General features: G+C 43.8%; 1 protein-coding gene across 3 annotated transcripts in view; it reads left to right on the top strand.

The window, feature by feature from the left end:
- Nucleotides 1-15,128: 15,128 nt before the first annotated feature.
- Nucleotides 15,129-19,554, top strand: part of METAP1D (methionyl aminopeptidase type 1D, mitochondrial) — a 107,832-nt gene continuing 103,406 nt past the window's right edge. For 2 of the 3 annotated variants that reach the window (XM_061608494.1, XM_061608491.1), the window contains exon 1: nt 15,129-15,224. In XM_061608494.1, coding sequence (XP_061464478.1) covers nt 15,179-15,224 — 46 coding nt within the window. In that variant the 5' untranslated portion in view covers nt 15,129-15,178. The remainder of the gene's footprint in view (nt 15,225-19,554) is intronic. The other variant, XM_061608493.1, reaches the window with a different exon arrangement.

The raw sequence follows: 19,554 nt of genomic DNA, 5'->3' as shown, positions 1-19,554 counted from the left end.
TAGTGGTGTAGTCTGGATTTTTCTACAGTGCTTGACATTTTTAGTTTGCCAGCTAAGGTGCAGCAGTAACATGACAAAGTAAAATTGCATAGATGTCAATGCACATTGAAAGGGAATATAAAGATTACTGGATACAAAGTGGGAGAAATAAACCATAACTTAAATCTAATTTTTGTGGATATGTAGATTGCTATCAGCAAGATGATGTATATACATTTTACTACAAATCCAAAGTGGATGTAAAGTCTGACATGTTCCAAATCAATTTCTACTTCTACTATTGTCCTTACTTGTATCTGCTATATATAAGCATTGCAAGGCAGAGTTCTGCACTTTATTCTGGTAGTGTCTTTCTCTTTCACTTACAAATGCTGTTTTATAGTACTAATAATGCAACCAACAACTTCAGCTATCAATACACCATGAGTTATTGTTTACTTTAAAAGGATTTTTATCCTGCCTTTCACCAGAGAAGTCTTCCAGAGAGCCTTATATAAGATCAATAAAAACAACAAGAAATCACTAAAACAGTAAAGTGTATGTGTGGTCTTTAAAAAGCCAGCTTAAATATGTGGCAATGATGATGGCTTGTTTTGCTCTCCTCCTTGCTCACAGAACAGTGGGTTCTACCATCCTTAATGAGGGATGGAGGAGCCCAGGCCTAACTGGAAATTGTGATTACAACAGTTTGTCTCTCTGGCTTCTCCTCCCTGAGGAAAATCCTTAATACCACTAAAGGGCTCCTCTGCAAAATTTTTGTCTTTCATTCATTTAGATATTACCTTCTCTTCCTTAAGCCAAGGAGCTGTATTTAAGACACACAGTAGTACCCGCAGTTGTCAGTGCTGAGGCCAGGGATTGGGCTATATCCTCTCTACCTGCAAATAACTCATTACACTGGAATGGAGGTCACGTCCAGAGTCAGTCATGAAAGAATAAAGTAAACTAATAAGCAGAGCTGCTTCTCCAGCTTCAGTGAAATGAGTTCTGTTTCCCTGGAAATATTGACGGATATCAGGGAAACATTGGGCAGTATCCAACTAACTTCTCTCCCCTAAATCACTTTTGGAGTTTCCCACAACTCTCGAACAGATTTCGGGATGGCATAGCATACGTGTATGCAGGGAAAGAGAGGAGGGAAGTTCCATTGCGCAAGTGTAAATCCTTGCACTGATGGAACAAGTTGGCTGGATACCACGCATTCACTCCCACCTCTTTCTCCATCAATTAACACAATGTAATACTACTGTTATTGCTTAACTATCTCAAGTTACTTCTCTTTAGACTGGAAACTCTCCTGACCTTACCTGCCTGTTCTCATTTTGTCTTAACTTCGGTACACCTACAAACAGGAAAAATAGCCCAGAACGGTGTCATCCATGTATTATAACACAGGTTAGATTAAACACGGGGAAGGTTACATGAGGAGTGAATTAAACAGACAGTAACAAATGTCCAGTATTAAATTACATAGGACTGGGCAATGATATCTGATGGTGAAGGTAATGGAGGAACACCTTAAGGGGTTAGCTGACTGTGTGGGCTGGTTTTCTAAAAAATTCAGGTCCACTGATGTGTTTACAGATCATAAGGTAAATCAGTAAATCAGAGGTATAAGATACAACTCATCTGTGTTAACAGAGTGGACACTCGGTCTAATCCACTTAAGAATATAAAATGTACTCTGCAAAAGCAGACCATGGTTCACACTGCACATCATTCTTGCCAAAAATCCAGAAACCAGCACGGGATGGGCAATCCACATCCCTCCAGATATTACTGGATTGCAACTCCCATCATTCCTCACTGTTGGCCAGGCTGGAGTCCAAGCACACCTGGAGGGCCACAGGTTCTCCATCCCTGCTTGGTCCATCATAAGAACCCTGCTGGATAAGGCCAAAGACACATGTAGTCCTGCATTCTCTTCTCACATGGGCCAACCCAATGCCTATGGGAAGCCCACAAGCAGGACCTGAGCACAACACCACTTGTGCCCAACTGGTATTCAGAGGCATGTCACCGCCTGCAGTGGAAGCAGAACATGGCTGACAGCGTAATACTCTGCCAATTTATTATATTAATATTCCACTTTTCCTCTAAGGAGCTCAAGGTGGTATATATGGTTCTCTCCATTTTATCCTTGCCACCACCCTGTGAGGTAGGTTAAGCAGAGAGATAGCGGCTGGCCAAAGATCATCAAGTGAGCTTTATGGCTGAATCAACATTGGAACCTGGGTTTCCCAGGTCAGTGTCCAACACTAAGCACTACTCTGCACAAGCATAACACACTGCCCTACATACATATGCCATACTGGTAAAACTAGTCTAATCTGAAGTTACCATGGATCACTGAGGCAAGGCTTGCTCTCTCCAGGTAGGATCACAGCTGGTGCAGGAGCCTAACTTATTAGAAGTTGCTCTGTGTCGAGGCAACTTGTGTCTCCAATTAATAAGATGGATCGGTGAGCACTCTGAGACCAGGAACTTGTTTCTTTTAGGGGAGTGCAGCCCCAGCCAGCATACAATGAACACTACTAACCCAGGGCAGTTGATGAAGCAGGTAAATTCTTTCCCTGAAAACTGACCTCTAGCTGGATACCTCTCAGCAGCACTTCTGTTACCAGGTTAAGGATGGAAGCGTTCCCTCTGGGATCTCCTCTGAGAACTTATATGAGATCAGGCCAGCATCCGATAGTTCAGTTTCCTCTCTGACAGCAACATGCAGCCAGGATTCCCTCTTCCTTAGCTTTCATCTTGAAAATAGTAAGGCTACGTCACATTATAATAGCCTTGCAAAAGGAATAAACCCACTGATCTCAAGGGGACTTGCTTCCTTAAGTAGGCATAGGTTCAAACTATCCCACCACAAGCAAGCTTGTACAAGTTTTTGAAATATTACAAAAGACTGGGAGGGTTTTTTGGAGGGGAGGATTATTTGCATCCAGTTCAAGTGGGAGATTTTTTTTTTTTATGAATCAGTTTTCCAGTGACAACATACAAAGGCATGGGCCTTGGCACTGTATTTGCTATCCCATATCATGCCCATTGTTGGGGGGGAGGGCAGAAATAGGAGAGAGTCAGTCTGGATGTTAGCAAAGAGAACAGGGCTGTGGGCTGTCTGTTCCTGCTGCAGCAGCTGGATCTTTTCTTCTGGTAGTGATCAGGAGAAATATAATGCAGTTAACGTGCCTCAAATAGGAAGAATGTACTCCCAGTAAAGGCTGCTCTGCACAGTTAGAGTGGATTAGAACAAACATAAATGAAATCTGGTTCAATGGGAAATGGGGGGGGAGATTCAGCATCTGCTGCACCTTTGTTCTAAATACATTGCAATAAGCAAAGCTCTAGTTTTTAAACTCCCCACCCACCCACACTTTGATGTAAAAAAAATACACACTGTTACATTATTACAATTTTCATGCCTGCTGGCTAAGTAAAAAAAGAGTTGGGAAAGTATGTTTATTTCATAACATTTATCAATTGTTTGAGAGTTCTTTTATTAGAAACAAAACGCAGATTTAAAAAAATATTAAAAGTTATACATGTGTTTGGGGGCAAACAGGATGATGCCTGCTGGATGGAATATCATTCCACGTACAGGATAGGTTGTAGGCTTTAGTTATATTCCACTAGCAGACTCATACCTGACATTGCTCAGAAATCGAAGAAACCATAAAAATCTGTGCAGTTTTGAAATGAGAGGTTGAAATCTGCAGTTTTGAAAGGGTCGGTCCACCATCATTATTCATAATGGCACCCAATTGTATCCAAACATAGAAGAAAACCTGCTCCTTGATCTCGGAAGCCATTGTGCAAAATTTGGTTATGATATCTTAAGAGTCATCCAAATGCATAGTGAACATAAAAAGAGCCTGGCTGCTGGATCAGGCCAATGGCCCATCTAGTCCAGCATCCTGTTCTCACTGTAGCTAACCAGATGCCTATGGGAAACCCACAAGCAAGTCCTGAGCGTAACAGCATTCTGCCTTCCTGTAGCTTCCGATTTTCAGAACAAGCAAACAAAATATGTAGTACCTAGATCAGACAAAATAATTTTGCAGATACCAAATCATAGTTTTTTCATGCTGTGTTATAACACTTTTTGGTTTTATGTATTAATTCACTGTAAACCTCACTTTTTCTAGCCAGTACTCTCAAGGTGGTTATAATCAGCATAGACACACACACTAAGCCAGTGATTCTCAAACGGTGTGCCCAGGCACACTGGTGCGCCCTAAGAGGTGGCTAGGTGTGCCTCAAATATTATGAAAGTATATTTTAAAAATGAGAAGAAACCCATTTGTATAGGGTAAGTAATAGTTTTCTATAGTTTATTTTTATTCATAGTTTAAAATATATTAATATATTTTTAATTTTGTACACAAAGTGCGCCAGAAAATTTTTATATGTTTTACAGTGCGCCGCAAACCAAAAAAGTTTGAGAACCACTGCACTAAGCAGTGGAAGAGCATAATATATAAATAGAAAAATAGAGTCTCCCTGGATCCAGAAAATCTAAACAATTATCAGTCAGCTGCTAATGTCCACTACCAGGGCAAGGTTCTTGAGTGCATGGTCAGCGGCCAGATCCAGGCTCTCTTGGAGGAGACTGATTTTCTACATCCATTCAATTTGGGTCTAGGTGTGATTCCAGCAGAGAAACTGCCCTGGTCAACCTGTGTGATTACCTCTGTCAGGAAAGAGACAGGGAGAATGTGTCCCTGTTAATTCTCCTTGATCTCTTGGTGGCTTGACCATGGTATTCTTCTGGAGTGGCTGTACAAGTTGGTAGTGGGTGGTACTGCTTTGTGATGGTTCCTATTCTACTTGGATGGCCATATTCAGAGGGTGGTGCTTGGGGGGGGTATGTTTTTTGGTCTCATGGAGCCTTCAGTGTGGGGGGCCGCAGGGTTCAATTTTATCCCTCATGCTGTTTAATGTCTACTTGAAACTGCTAAGTGGGGTCATCCAGAATTTTGGAGTGCATTGTCAACAATGTGGCTCTACTTCTCCTTTACATCTGCAGGTGTGGCAGTGGATATGTTAAATCAATGTCTGAGCTCAGTAATGGACTGGATGAGAGCCAATAAACTGAAGCGTAATCCAGATAAGACTGGGGCGCTTTTAGTGGGTGGGGCTTGGCTTATTTTGGAAGGAATTAAACTCCCTCTGAAGGAGCAGGTGCATAGTTTAGGAGTACTGGATAGGCTTGATTTGGTTTGGGCCTCGGGCCTTGGCTGACAACAGTGTGCAGCCCTAGCTACTATCTTACTATATTTATCTCTCTGTACTGTATTTGCACTAGATTGTCATCTAGGGCAGTCTTTCCCAACTTTTGGTTCCCAGATGTTGTTGGGCTACAACTCCTATCAGCCCCAGCCAGCATAGCCAATGGTCAGGGATGATGGAGATTGTAGTCCAGTAACATCGGGGGACCCAAGGTTGGGAAAGACTGATCTAGGGGAAGTGGTGGGGACTGAAGGATGGCAGCCTGAAATGAGTGAGAGAACCAGCCTGCCAGCCAGCACTCCAGGCCATCCCTGGTTGCACATCTGTTCTGCCCGAATCCATTCCTGATTCAGCCACTTGAGCAGAACAAATCCAGTGGGAGTTGGCGAGCAGAGCAAACAGGGAGGCACAGCTCCTGTAATATATCTTATATAGAATTAAAATGTAAGAATGTCATCAAGCAACCCCCATTAGAGGATTTGTACTGCTGTATGGGGTAGTGGTTAAGGTGTTGGACCTGTGAGACCAGGGTTCAAATCCCCACAGAGCTTTGAAACTCACTGGGTGACCCTGGGCCAGTCACTGCCTCTCAGCCTCAGAGAAAAGCAATGGTAAACCCCCTCTGAATACCGCTTACCATGAAAACCCTATTTGTAGGGTCGCCATAAGTCGGAATCGACTTGAAGGCAGTCTATTTCAATTTTTCATCACAGTCCTGGATTTGCATGAAGCCAGACTGCCACCCCATTGGAGGACTTGTAGTGCCTCATCACAATCCTGGATTTGCATAAAGTCGAGGTGGGGTAGGGGAGCAAAAGAGAAGGCAGGTTGCACAGTGGCCATGACATGGGAGTGAGAAGGGAAAAACACTGATAGGGGAAAAGTGGTTGAAAGCAATGAGAGAGGTCTAAACAGATTGGGAAGGAAGGGGTTACACTTATTTCCCAGGCTTATGGTTACAGTTAGGAGTAACTTCTGGGTTAGGGTTAGGTTCTGGATTAGGTTCTGAGCTAGGATTAAGGTTAGGGCTACATTCCAGGTTAGGGTTAGCATTAGCTACCAGGTTAGGGTTAGGATCTGGGTTAGGTTCTGGGTTAGGGATAGGATTAGTTTGCAGATAAGGTTCTGCATTAGAATTAGTTTTCGGGTTAGGATTAAGGTAAATTTCCAGGTTAGGGTTAGGTTCGAAGTTAGGGTTACCGTCTAGGTCTGTGTTAGTTAGTGTCTTGTCCAGAGTGCGAGTCACGAGACGGAGACGAGGATGAAATTAATTCTTGTTTTATTAGAGTAATTGAAACATCAAAGGCAGCTCGCTTCATAGATTTAGCTAAGCTAACTCACTACTGTCCCTAACTAAGCTACCTAAGCATACTCTGCAGCATGTGAAGAAAGTTGACTCAGCACCCAGATCAGAGGTGCTGTCTTAAGTAGGAAAAGTCTTCACCTGTAATCTCTGACTCCTTCAAAGACTCTCCCTCTAACTGAAGCACTTCTCGCGATGTCTTGTGTGGGGCAAGAGGGGGAGCACGTCCACTGGCTCATCCGACAGTACTTGCTCGATAGGCAGGGGTGTCACTAGGGCGGTGTGGTGGGTGTGGGCCTCACCGGGTGACACCAGGAGACGGGGGTGACACCCAGAGCCACCCCCCGCCCTAGGCACCGCCGCCGGGAAGCAGCAGGCAGAGAGCTGCCCTGCCCGCGCTAACAACACGTGGAAGGCGTTGGCGCGGCACGCGGGGGAAGAACAGGAAGCCCGCACAGCTGTGGAAGGTGCGGGGGAAGAGCAGGAAGGAAGCTAACAGGCAGAGAGCTGCCCTGCACCCGCCCCGCGCTAAGCAATCCATGGCTGCCTCTCTGCAAAAAGCTGCCGCCTTCCACCTGGGGCCACAGAGACTGTTCAGGGTTCCTGCTTTAAGGCAAAGGATCGATTTAGTCCTAGTTGTTACTGTGATCCCAACAGGTTAGCTGTTTTAGTTTATATTATAAACTAATTGTTTTGTGCAGCTTTAAAATGTGGAATTTTAATTTGTATTTTTTGTGTTGATTTTGTGATATAAACCATTTAGACTGCTTTGAAGTTTAAATTGTCTAAAGAAATGAATGGCTGCTGAGAAAGAGAGTGGTGGGTTTGAGAATGGGGGTGGGGTACAAAATCTACCAGAAATTTATTCTCTGCAAGCCTCGTTGAAATGAATGGGAGGCTGGGTAAAAGCACCAAGCCCAGTGGATTGTGGCCCTGGTGGATTCATTGATGGGAGGGGAAGGTGCTATTTGGATTTTCCACGCAAGGCACCAATGTTTGGGATCAGCCCTAAATTATGATTTTGCAGAGGTGGTTTCTGTTTTGCTCTCTGGCAACTGAGAGACATTGGCACGCCTCGTCCATCTCCATCAGCCCATGCAGCCAGGCGCAGACCCTTTCCACCATTCTGTGCACCTGCTGAAGCAGACTGTTGCCTCCCCACAAACCTTGTGCAAACAAATCAGGATGCATGCTCAGTAAAACAGGTTGTCTGGAAGCGACTTCAGAAGCGGTGCAATGATGGACTGGAACAAAAGGAAGAGCAGACTGGGCAGATGCCTGTGCGCTCCCAGACTGACTTGCACCCGTGTTTGGCGACCGGCCACAGCAGAAGCTGTGTGAGCATAAAAGTGGCTCTGCGGAACTTTGGGGGCCCGTTCCCAAGAATCCTCTGCAGGTGGCCTCAAGCGGTTTGTCAGGGATGTGACTTTATTGTCTCTTGAGACAGATCAAGCAGCTCTCCCTCCTGCCCAGGGGAAGGAGTCCCCTGCCCTCCCCCACCCCTGCAGGCTGAAGGGGGAAGATCCCACAGAGGCAGGAGCTGCATGGCAGGGGCAGGACCAGAGGTTATGTTTTTCAAATGCTTTTGTCTTTAAGATACCATCGGTACATTTTGTTCTGGCGATGGAGGGTTGTGGCATAGTTTGCATGGGCCTTGCAAGTCCAAAAAGGCACACCTTGTACTTCACTAGCAAAGCAAAGATGTGTGTTTCGGAATCTTTCTATCCTGAGGTGGAATTTCAAAACGAGAGAAAGAAAAGACAAACCCAGCAGGTCTGTTGAGTCCAGGTGTGGGGAGCCTTTGGCCCTCCAGATGTTGCTGCACTACAACTCCCGTCGTTATCCCTGGCCGTTGGGCACGCTTGCTGGGGCTGATGGGAGCTGTAGTTCAGCATGGTCTGGTACGGGAGGAGGTCCATGGGGGTGACACCATGAGTTACCGCACCGGGTGACACCAACCCTAGTGACGCCACTGTTGATAGGTGCCAGCTTGGCTTCAGGAGGCGGGGAAGCGTTTTAAGTGTCAGGAGGGGAGCTCAGGGGGGGTGGAGTTGGCATGTGCACCAGGACATTCCCCAACTGCTCTGTTGGGGTGTCTGGAGGTGGAGTGGAGTCTTCTTCGGCGGGAGAACTGTCCATGGGAACTGGCACAGTGTCAACTACACCCCCTCCCTCATTGTCCTCGAAAGTCTCAACACCCTCTGATTCTTCCCTTTGCCCTAGCTGAGGGAGCTGAAGCTCATCCAGCCCCCCTCCTTGATCCCCCTGAGGGATCTGGGGCTCGACAGTTAGGGATTAGGGACAGGGTTAGTTTGCAAGTGAGGTTCTAGATTAGGGTTAGTTTCCAAGTTAGGTTCCAAGTTAAGGTTAGTTTCTGGGTTCATGTTAGTGTTAGTTTCCGAGAGTGCTAGGTTCTGGGTTTGTGTTAGGGTTCGGTTGGCGTTAAATTTAGGTTCAGGGTTCAGATTAGCTTCCAGGTTAGGGTTAAGGTAAGGATTAGGTTTAGGTTCTGGTTTAGGATTAGGTTCTGGGTTAGGGTTCCATGTTAGGATTAGATTCTGGGTTAGGGTTATGTTCCGGGTTAGGGTGTGGGTTTGCTTCAGTGTTAGGGTTAAGGTTAGTTTCTAGGTTAGGGTTTTGGTCCAGTTTAGGGTTAGGGTCAGGGTTAAGGTTAGCTTCCAGGTTATGGTTAGATTCTGGCTTAGAGTTAGGGTTAGGTTCTGGTTTAGAGTTAGGGTTAGGTTCTGGGTTAGGGTCCATGTTAGGGACAGGTTTGGAGTTAGGGAGACAGATTTAGATTTTGGTTTAGGGTTAGTGTCCAGGCTAAGGTAGATGTCTGGGTTAGGGTTAGGGTAGGTTCTGGTTTAAGATTAGGGTTAGGGTAAGGTTAAATTTATGTTCCAGGCTGGTTTCAGAGTTAGGACTAAATTTAGGGTTGGGTTCCAGGTTAGAGCTTGGGTAAGTGTTCACTTCTCGCTTAGGGTTCTGTTCAGGGTTAGGGTTAAGATTACGTTCCGGTTTTGATTTAGGGTTAGTTTCCAGATTAGGGTTAGGTTTTGGTTTAGTTTTTTTGTTAGTGCTAGGTTCAAGGTTAGAATTAGGTTTCACATTAGGGTTTAGGGTTAGAGTGTAGGGATAGGGTCCACATTACAGTCAAGTTCTGGTTTAGGATTAGAGTTAATTTCCAGGTCCAGGTTACAGTTTGCTTCCAGGTTAGAGACAGGTTCTGGATTAGGGCTATGTTCCAGGCTAGTATTAGCGTTAGTTTCCAGGATAGGGTTAGGGTCTGAATTAGGGTTCTGGATTAGGGTTAGTTTGTGGGTTAGGGTTAGCTTCCAAGTTAGGGTTAGGTTCTGAATTAGGGCTAAATTTAGGGTGGGTTCCAATTTAGGGTTTGGGTAAGTGTTCACATCCACGCTAGGGTTGTTTGGTTTATGTTGCTCCCCAGGTGCAAGGAGAGTTAGATCACGGACAGGAGTCAGATGAGGAAGAGGTCCCTGGGGACATTATAGGAAGAGGGGCTCTGTCAGCCCACAGATTTCATCGCCCATCCCTCCTGTCGAGGCAGATCCCACCCCGTCTGCAAGTTTACCATCTGAGCCGTTGGGAAGCAACCCTTTGCGTGCACCAACCCCACCCACACCGGAATCCCCGCCTGGCACTTCAAATGCTTGCCCGCTAACCAACTTCCTGCTCCCTGAGGTCGTGCCATCACCTAGTGAAACCCCACTGTCAGATGAGACATCGGAGGCTCCCCCCCTCACGCCGCGTGCAAGGGTGTAAGAAGCGGGACTCCCAGAGGGTGGAACTGTGGAGGAGCCATTGGTTATGGGCGAAGACCTTCCTTCCTTAAGCAGGTGCCCACCCAGACTCCAGTGCTGAGTCAACTCTCCCCACATGCTGCAGAGACTGTTTAGGTAGCTTAGCTAGGGAAAGTAGTGAGCTAGACAGGTTTATGAAGCACACTGCTTTGGATGTAATCATCACCCTAATAAAATGAGAATTAAACCAAGCCTCATGTCTCGGGCTCTGGGCAGGGCAGGTTAGGGTTAAAGTTACTTTCTGGGTTAAGGTTAGGTTCCAGGTTAGATTGGGTTCAGGGTTAGGGTTCGGGTTAGTTTCCAAGTTAGGGTTAAGTTCTGGGTTAGGGTCCAGGTTAGGGTTAGGTTCTGGGTTAGGGTTAGTTTCGGGTTAGTTTCGAGTTTAGCATTAGGTTCAAGGTTAGGGTTAGGGTTAATTTCCAGGTTAGGGCGTGGTTCCTTGTTATGGTTATGGTTAGCTTCTGGTTTAGGGTTAGAGTTAGTTTCTGGATTAGAGTTAAAGTGAGGGTTAGGGTCCAGATTAGGGTTAAGGTAGATTCTGCTTTAGGGTTAGGGTTAGGTTCTGGGTTAAGGTTAGCTTCCGGGTGTTAGTGTTAGGAGCCAGGTAAGGGTCAGATTTCAGGTTAGGGCTAGCTTCTGAATTAGTTAGGTTTTGGGTTGGTGTTAATGTCCAAGTTAGGGTTAGGTTCCAGGTTAGGGTTAGGGTTATATTCTGGGTTAGGATTAGGTTCTGAGTTAAGTTCTAGGTTAGCCTTAGGTTCTAGGTTAGGGCTAGGGTTAGGGTCCAGGTTAGGTTCTGGATCAGGGATAGTTCTGGGGTTAGGGTTAGAGTTGGGTTTGAGGTCAGGATTAGGGTTAAGGATAAAGTTATGTTCCACATTAGGGTTGGATTCAGAGTTAGGGCAAAGTTTAGCACTGGGTTCCAGGCTACGGTTTGGGTAAGCATTAGCTTATCGGTTAGGGTTAGGGTTAAGGTTAGGTTCCAGGTTACGGTTAGTTTCTGGGTTAGGGTTACATTCTAAGTTAGGGTTAGTTTCTGGGTTAGGGTTAGTTTCTGAGTTAGCATTAGATTCAGCATTAGAGTTAGGGTTAACTTCTGGGTTAGGTTCCAAGTGGGTTAGGTTCTGATTTAGAGTTAGAATTAGTTTCTGTGTTAGGGTTAAGGTAAGCGTTAGGGTCCAAGTTAGGGTTAAGGTTAGATTCTGTTTTAGGGTTAGGGTTGGGTTCTGGCTAGGGATTGGTTTTGGCTTAGGTTCTAGGTTAGGGTGGGGGGAAGAGGTGCTCTTGAGTAAAGAAAGGATGTGGGGGAATGGGGGCTTTTGGGTGGAGAGAATAATTGGGGTGCAGGGGAACAGATGCTGTTGGATAGAAAAAGGGAAAGGATATGTGGGGTGTGTTGGGGCAAATAGATGCTCTTGGATAGAAAGGGATGGATATGTGTGTGGGGAAGAAATGCTCTTCAGTGCAAAGGCCATTGGGGGTGCAAGTGAGAAGTGATGATTGCAAAATAATCAGTTTGGGGCAGAGTTTACAAGTCTTCCTGTGCTCCTCCTTTCATCATCTGATATTGGGATTTGGACAGATGGGCACAGCAATCCACCTGTCAACCATGTGATGTCACAATGGTAGGTGAGCTTAGAAAGCAATGTGAGCAAAGGCACAGCCCCTAGTACATTATATTTAAAACCCACACTGGTTTCACTCACACTGTAGCATGGCCTAAAGATAATAGAGCTATGCAGTGGGAGTGAAGGGGAACACTATTAGACAAAGTGCTACCAAAACTAGAACAAGGGCACAGAAGTATTTTCACACACACCCCATTGGAGTGTTCTGTGTTTTGTTTGACTATGTTTAAATTGGTACGATCCTTTTCGACTGAGGGCTACCAAAGTGGAGTTAGATTCAGGATTTTCAAAATGGGAGGCAAGCTTACGTGTAAGCTCCTCTATTATTCTTCCTTCAACCCAATGTTTTCTGTTTGGCCATGAAGGTTGGGATGCATTCCTATCTTGTCAATGGTTGCACGCTGTACCACCATTCCATGCTTGGTGTGCATGAGTTCTATATGAGAGCCTCTCATCTTTTTTTAAAAAAACTTTCCATTCATCCTTCACTAAGAAGCTCTAAGAGTTGCTTCTTACAGTGAAGTTCCTTAAGTGAGAGCAGACTTGTGAACAGAAGAATGGATTCTTGTATTATAGGAAAACATCCTAAATCTCAGCTCCACTCATGGTGCACGCATATGACTGGCCAGCTATGTTAGGAAGCCAGGCACACACATCACAGTTATTGGAAGGTAAAAGAAGATGCACCGCCATTGCTTCCCAAGGATCTGGGTATGCATACTTCCATGCTTGTGTGTGCGCTTGCATTTGGGAGGAATATATGGTTACTACAGATAACAGAATGCTTTAACAGCTCAATCCTGTACATGTAACTGAGTTCAATGGGACATTCCTTTATGCAAGGTTAAATTCACTTTGATTTCTTGGGGGGGGGGCACTCAGCCTCTGGATGGTGCATAACGTTGGTAGGTTTCAGGGGGTGGGGAAACAGTCCCCAGCTGTGGGAAATATGTTACAGCTGGATTCAGTTTTGCAGCTCGCAGCATAGGAAGTGCAACAGGTTGCAAAATGAAACTGAAATTTAAAAGCTCTCTTTTTATTCTTATTTAAAAGATGTGCTGGCAGGGGTGTACCTACCAAACGCTTACTTGAACAAATAATCAGTATATTGTTTGCCACATTGGGCCTTATTGCTGTCCATTTACAGTTTTATTGTTAATCACAATAAAAAAGAATTATTTATTACAACAATACAACTGTAAATGGACTGAAAATATGTATTTGGTAAACCAGTTCCGAAGAAAATATGTTAACAAGCGTTATTTATGCATTTTTCAAAGCTAGTTGTAATAAATATTGCAAAACACCAACAGCTGAACACAGCAGGGTGCCAAATCTCCATCTTGATGTCCAAAACCTGATTGTAGCAGAGCAGGCTCCAGAACACCTTAAGGTTGCACTTTGAGGTGGAGGTTGAAGTGGCCTCAAGCTGTGAGGAAGAACAGCACCAGAAAAACAAAAATAGAAAGCACAGAAGGAGGAAAAAGAGAAAAGTGTTGGTCTCTCTTTTCATGTCCCAATATGAGGGAGAAGACTGACAAAAGTGATGGGTAGGCTCAGCCTACCTTGAAATTAACCTCTGCTGCCCTCATGCAGTTTGTAGTCACGTTCCCTCTCTCAGCACTTCTATATAACTGGAATCCAGGGGCCAAACTAGACACAATGGCAGATCCATGCATTTTTAATCCCAGGTTTCCTGCAATCGTGTAGAAAGAGTGTGCAGATCCAATTTAAAAAGCAAGAGAACTATGAGTGAGAAGTGCAGAGCTCTTGTGGAATCAGTGGAAAACCATGTTCAGTTCTAGTCCTGCCAGTTAACTAAAAGCAGGAGCAGCCCACAACATTTTGCTGCCTGAGGTGAAAGACAAGATGGTGTCCTGCTCCTTCCACAAACAGAATCTGACCAGGCTTGTAGTTCAGCACTGCTGAGAGGACAATATTCTCCACTATACCTGAGGGAGCAGGCTTGCTTAAGGAGCACAGGGCAGGCCGCATGGCACCTATAGTTCTCCCCTCCAACAGTTGCCCACCCCTAGTATCCGCCTCATTCAACCCAGTGGTAGGGCTGGCCCTGACTAAAAGAATATAAACTAACATATCATGTAATGAAATAAAACATGAGAAGTTTTTCTCTATGGAGAGAGACAATCCAATAGGACAGATCCCCTTACATTTAGGACTGGTATGTGTGTAGTGATTCCAGGAGAAACACACTGGCTTCCAAACCTTTTTTCCTAGAAATTATCCAGTTTACTTTAGTAATAAACTGAAGCCAACAGTAGAAGAACATGCAGCTTTAAACTGACTGCACATGAAATGCAAGATGGGACACAAGCTGTGAGCTTCTGGTAAAATATATCACAGCATGACCAGAATTATGTTTCTACTTTACTAAGTAAGTCTTACTGACTTCAATTAGGCTTCTCCTCACTCCTTTCAAATAAAAATGCTTAGAGTTTCACTTTTGTGTCCCTGAACTGGAACAATGCAACTGATTTGGGGCGTGTGAGAGTGTGCCAAAGAAAAGCTCATCCAGAGTGGCAGCTGCAGTGTGCTCTGATTTGGATAGGAAGACGCCTGAATTATAATTGTCGAAAACTGACTCCTGCCAAGTAGTCACAATTGAACCATTAAGAAACGTGAGATCTTATACATCTTGACTTGCAAAACCAGAGGACAAGATTTTATTTTCATTTTTGTAAAATCACACTCATCTTTCCTTAAGTCGTTCTTCTTCTGTTCGCCCTGCAAAGCCAAGGACATAAAACAAGTTAAGAATATTGGGGGGAAAGGGGGGGAGATATAGCTGATTAAAAAAAAAAAATTAAATCCGGCAAAGCCTGACGGCAAATTTCAGATTTTCCAATAAATATCAAATAATTCCCGGTTCAACGGCTCAGCACTTTTCTTTTTACGTTGTCATCAAGTTACCTCCCTCCCTCCCTCCCTCCCTCCCTCCCTCCCACCCACCCCGAGCCCTTACTGCAACTACCTCGCTGGTTGCTATGCAAAGGGGAATTTAACTTACTTGCAGCCTGGCTGTGTTGCTGAGTAAAGACGTAAAGGTGACCACAAGTCCCACAGAAGCACATTCTACTCGGCCACTCGGCCCTTACCCTTCTGGCCTAGTCACCACCTGACCCCTGCGAGGGGGAGGTTACTGCACGCGTCCACGTGACTCAACACGTCTGTACAAGATGGCGGCGCCCAGGAGTATTGTTGACATGCTGCTGCTATTCAGAGGTAAGTGAATTCTATGTGATGGATCACGGGTGAGCCTGAAGAGTGTCTCTAAGGGTGAGGAAAGTGGAGAAGTTGCAGGCTATAGTACGAGAAGGGTAGAGAGGACGAGGAATAGCTCATACTCCCTCTCTCGTACACATATACATCCCTTAGGTGAAAGCTACAGAGGAAAGTTGCCTTCCATTGTTTATTTTATAATATTTATTTATTTATTTATTTGCATTTCTAGATATGTAGTTACGACGTATATTTTGTTCCCTCCTCTCCTCCTCCAGTAGGAGTTCCCTGCTATTTTGCATAATAGGTTCAAAAAAGACTTGAGCTGTAATCCTGTACCAATTTTCCTGGAAGTAAGCCATACTAAACTCAGTAGGACTTACTTCTGCATAGACATACAGAGGATTGCATACTGGTGTTATTAATTCAGAGAGTTGTAGGCTAAGAGTCCCAGTTTCTCTTGACTGAAAAAAAACACCCTGTTTCAGAACATCACAACAACAGGACAAATATAATGAATTATGAACTCTTCTTTGCAGCTTTAAAGCTCTGTTTAAAATCTGGGAACTGTATCCCTCTAAGGAATGATACAGGAAATTATTTGATGTAGTTTTCTTATACCTTCATATAAAGTGAATATATGAGGTTGCCTTATTGTACCTCAGACAGTTGGTTCATCTTGGCTAATACTGTTTACTCTGACTGGAAGCAACTCTCTAAGGTAGACCTGAGCCATGCTGCCTGAGTCCTGGAGATGTCAGGGATTGCACCTCACACCTTGTGCATGCAAAGCTTACCACTCAACTGTTGTGAATGCTGGGGGTTATTGTACAAATATAGATGCAGTTAGCCTGTTGGTGGGTATAATTTGGTTCTATCAAAATTAAAAACGATGTACATAAGTAACTTTATGTTAAAACTAGTTGTGAAATTATTGCTTGAAGTGGACACCTTCTGATTTAATGAGAAGTGACATAACCAATAATTTTCACCTTGATGAATTAAACTATTGTGGTGAGGGCAAAAAGTCTCCCATGGGTTATATTTCATTATATTATATTGGAGTAACAATACCAGACCCATCTTTAAAGTAAGCAAATAAGATTTGGCATAATATATCTTTTGGAAATGTTGTTATATAATTGCTGCTTGGCAGACCAGGGATAGTCTTTTGTGTAACTGGAAAAATATTGGCCTACTTTGTGAACAGGATTTTGTGGAAAAAGAGCTTGAACAACTGTGTGCATTGTACTGGTGGAGTAATGAAAACTTTAATTTTGAAATGAAGAATAGCAAGTAAAGCATTCAAATAGCTATTTGGGGAAATATAAATATTTAAAAGCACCTTAAACATTCAGAAAAAAACATCCATTGTTAATAGTTGTGAAGCTATAATTCCTTTGAAATGAAGGGTAATCCTTAAGTGTTTGACCTATTTTGCTGCCATATTGTGTACTGTATTTAAAATAGCATGGCCCCAGTCTGTACAAAGTTACTCTCATATTCTTTTGAACTCAACAGGACTTAAGTCACCACACAATCATTTACATGTTTAATTGGAAGAAATTGGTTAAATGCAGCCTATTAGATAAGTGTGCATAGGACTGAAAACCTGGGGTACAATGCAACCCCCCATCCCCAGTGGGGCTTTATGGAACAGTGGAGCCACCTCAGAAGGGGTGCAGGATGATCAGACTCTATGCTGCAACAGATCCAGGCTGGTGCAGTGATTGAATCCGGATTGGGCCTGATGCCATCGTGGGATCCAATGGATCCTAGGCCAGGTCAGACTCGCCTCCTCCCTACCTTCAGAATGCCCTATTTCAGGGCTTCCCACTGGCAGGGATACTGCCGACAAGCCTCCTATACACTTCAGTGGCTGGAAGAGAGAGGTCAGTGCTGACAGAATGGTACTTATGTCATTCCATTAGCGGTGACGAGTGGGAGTCTGGTTCAGGCCACAGAGCTGAATAGCAGGATACCTCCACTCAATCCAAATCCCCCCCTTAGCCAAAGGCAGGTATGGAATGTTCTTGTAGTTGAAGTTTGCCCCATCAATTGCAGAAGAGCTTTAGCAGCATTGCTTACTGAACAATTTGGAATCCAGAGAGGAGAAGACTTTTGCTGGAAATACGTTTTTCCTTAACAAACAATAATTTGAGCATAAATATGAAGCAAAATAGCTATTATCTGTCTAGGCTTGCTTTCTCCAACTTAATACCCTCCAAATGTTTTGAATTACAACTCCCATGATTCCTTACCATTGGCCATGCTAGCTGGGGCTGATGGAAGTTGTAGTCCAAAATATCTGGAGGGCACCAGGTTGGAGAAACCTGATCTGAGCATTGCTATAGTCCTCATTGACATGATTGATTATTGTAGTAGAATGTAAATGTTCTAATTATGCATTGGAACAGTTCTCAAGTATTAATAATTGCATCAGAGTGATACTCCCATTGCTAATAACAAAATCAGGCTTTGAAAACCATCTTAAGGGGCATGAGAGACTGCAATATTCTTATGTGCACTGATTTACTGATTTTGAAAAGCTAAATCATCACGAAGCAGGCACTCTTTGCATCTTCTTGTAAGTGGCTCTCAATCTTCAGAAACATTCAGTTCCTGGGTAAATGCTTGATTTTATATTTGAAGTCCAAAAACAAATAGGAAGGCTATAATATTTTTTTATTTGTGACTTCTTCAATGTAAAGGATCAGGATGTTCACCTATAAGAAAATAATCATGTTTACAAGAAGAAGTAACTTATTCAATAGATCACTTCTTGCCCTGTGTTCATACTAGTGCAGCCTGTTCTCTGCTGCTGCTCAAAAAGGGGAGGGGGAGAAAAAAAGGTTGTTTAATTTTGATTTATTGCAAAAAAATGAAGTTAAGATTTATGTGGTAGCACTCAATATGGATTTCCAGATTACGTATTTAAGTCGAGTGCTGCATTGATTGATTCAGTTTGTATGGTACTTTATAATATTAGAATATAAAGCAGAACCTTACTCTAACTGTGGCTTTGTATATTATTTTTCAAAAACATGTTACTATACTTCCTACAATTTTTTACTACTCTAGGTACAGAAGTGTGTCCAAATTGTAACATAAGATGCAATGTGAGTGTTTTGTGTGTCATGGCTTGCTTTATTTATTTATTTATTAGATTTATTAGTCACCCATCTGGCTGGTTGTCCAGCCACTCTGGGCGACATACAGAATAAAAACATACAAATACATTAAAACATTAAAATCTCAACTATATAAAAAACCTAACCCACCCTAAAAGCCTGTCTGAAGAGGCTTTACCATCTGTATGATTTACCATCTGTATGATTTACCATCTTTACCATCTATATGATTTCACATACTTTTACAAAACTCTAACTGTACCATATACATAGTAAAATCCATGTTTCTTGCCTGGCAACAATTTGCTGCATAGGGCATTATAGCATATAAAGCTCCCTGAAAAGCAGAAGCTGGAGGGATGATACAAAATGTTATCTGGATTATCATCTTTTGACAGGCAGACTGGGCCAATGGTTCTGCTATGCTGACAGCAAAGTACCGAGCACAAGAATATGGGCAGAAGCAAGAGGCAAACTAGCAGCGCTGGCATACATTCCTACAATAACCATGGCAATGTGGCTGTCACTCATTATTCATGACATTACACACCTACTGTTTTGTGTTGGCTGTGTGTGGAAGGCACCAATGAATGCTTATTTATTTATTTATTTCATTTTTAAACCACCCATAGCGAATAGCTCTCTGGGCGGTGAACAAAACACTGGTGATGTCACAAATGTCTTGATGATGTGATCCTACAAGGCAACACCCTGTCCCATGCACAGTCCTCTCTTCTGCCAAGAAGAGTCCACAGCACCTCTCTTCTCAGAGGCATATGTGGCCTATGAAGTAGGAGATGAGCAACTGATGCTTGCAGCGGTAAGCTGTCCCTGCCTTTCCTCAGGCAGTAGTGCAAGTTCTCTAGCAGCCAGCAGTAGTGCAATTGGAAAGGGTAGCAACAGCATGTAAGCCAGGAGTAGGCAACTATTTTTATTTTTATTGTGAGGGCCTCATTTCCTTGTGAGGCAAACTGTTGGGGGCTGCATGCTGGCTATGGGTGGTGCCAAAGCCAGTTGCAGGTGGGGATAGAGGCAAAAGAGGGTGAGGCCATCACTCCTGTCTCTCTTTATCTCTCTGACAGGGAAAGGACAAATTGGTTTGGCCAGAGGACTGAACTGATCACTTATAACCATAAGGTGTGAACAATCCTTTTGCCAAGGAAAATGCCAGGGCTGATAGGGAAGGAAGGGCTGTCATGACA

The sequence above is a fragment of the Rhineura floridana genome, chromosome 2, assembly GCF_030035675.1.
Source record: "Rhineura floridana isolate rRhiFlo1 chromosome 2, rRhiFlo1.hap2, whole genome shotgun sequence".
Lineage (NCBI taxonomy): Eukaryota > Metazoa > Chordata > Lepidosauria > Squamata > Rhineuridae > Rhineura > Rhineura floridana.
This window is presented reverse-complemented; position numbering and strand designations above follow the sequence as displayed.